Source organism: Terrapene carolina, unplaced genomic scaffold, assembly GCF_002925995.2.
Source record: "Terrapene carolina triunguis isolate 2854851 unplaced genomic scaffold, T_m_triunguis-2.0 Scaffold752, whole genome shotgun sequence".
NCBI classification, from domain to species: Eukaryota; Metazoa; Chordata; order Testudines; family Emydidae; genus Terrapene; species Terrapene triunguis.
In genome coordinates, this window is record NW_020665103.1 from 446,221 (window position 1) to 447,510 (window position 1,290).

General features: G+C 55.3%; 2 protein-coding genes across 2 annotated transcripts in view; one reads left to right on the forward strand and one right to left on the reverse strand.

Annotated features, from left to right (window-relative positions):
- Nucleotides 1-1,290, forward strand: part of LOC112125057 (E3 ubiquitin-protein ligase TRIM39-like) — a 261,459-nt gene that overhangs the window by 242,180 nt on the left and 17,989 nt on the right. The window lies entirely within an intron of this gene.
- Nucleotides 1-1,290, reverse strand: part of ABCF1 (ATP binding cassette subfamily F member 1) — a 15,251-nt gene that overhangs the window by 13,719 nt on the left and 242 nt on the right. Inside the window, exon 2 of the mRNA XM_026660377.2 lies at nucleotides 261-307. Coding sequence (XP_026516162.1) covers nucleotides 261-307 — 47 coding nt within the window. The remainder of the gene's footprint in view (nucleotides 1-260; nucleotides 308-1,290) is intronic.

The following is a 1,290-nucleotide window of genomic DNA, read 5'->3' on the forward strand; positions in this document are numbered from 1 at the left end:
ACAGTCCCTGCCTCAGCTAAGATCAGGGCCCCGTTGTGCCAAGCGCTGCCCAGACACACAATGAAAGAGAGTCCATGTAACTAGCTATATGGTGGGAGGAGATATTAAGGCACAAAGAGAAGTGATTTAACTCAAGTCACACAGCAGGGCGGGTGTACAACCGAGGTCTCCTGAGTTAAAGCCCAATGCCCTGCCCACTAGGCTCCTGTACCAGAGCTCACACCTCCCCCAGCATGGCCTGGCTCAGTCCCACTTCTTACCGACTTCTTGGTCTTTTTGTCCTTCTTGCCCTTCTTCACCACTTTGTCTGAAACAAGTCAGGAGAGATTAATCCAGGCAGGTGGGAGAGAACCCAGGAGTCCTAGTTCCCAGCCCCTCCGCCCTAATCCATTAGACCCCACTCCGGACGGTGAGCTGGGAATAGAACCCAGGAGTCCTGGCTCCCAGACCTCTCTATCCACAGCCACTCCCTCCACTGCACAGGCCTGGCTGGGTCCCACCTGGGGCAGTTCTCGTGGGTGGATGTGTGGGCAACTCTTGTCCTCCACCCTCACCTTAGTCCAGATCAGCCCTGGCTGAGCCTAGTTCATCCCATTGCTCCCTCCTTCTGAGCCTGGTTCACGTCAAAAGTTTTTTTTCCTCTTACTTAATTGGCCTCTCAGAGTTGGTAAGACAACTCCTACCTTTTCATGCTCTCTGTATGTGTATATATATCTCCTCAATATATGTGCTGAAGTTTCTTCTATGCATCCGAAGAAATGGGCTGTAGCCCACGAAAGCTTATGCTCAAATAAATTTGTTAGTCTCTAAGGTGCCATAAGTACTCCTGTTCTTTTTGCCGATACAGACTAACACGGCTGCTACTCCGAAACCAATGGTTCACCCTAGTGTCTCACCTGGTTCAGACCCAACCCCCCTCCCCCCAAATAATCCAGTTTCGGTTCCAGCCCAGCCCCTCCCCATCTAGCCCAGCCCCAGGACTCCTCCTCCCGCCAGTCTCTTCCCCATTAACCTCCTTTCCTCTTCCCCCACTTTAGGCAGCTTAGGGTCCAGCCCCTTCTCCCCCTGCTTCGGCCCAATTCAGTCCCTCAGCTTTTATTCCACTCCAGCCCAGCCCATCCCTCCTTGGCCAGGTTCTAACCCCCCCCCCCGCTCCCCACCACAGTCCCATCCAGTACTGTCCCCGCCCCCCCAGACCAGTCCTACCCAGTACTTCCGCCCTCGGCACTCCCCCCACCCCAGTCCCCCCCGGTTCTCTGTGCCCCTCCCCTCCCCAGCCCGGTCCAACCA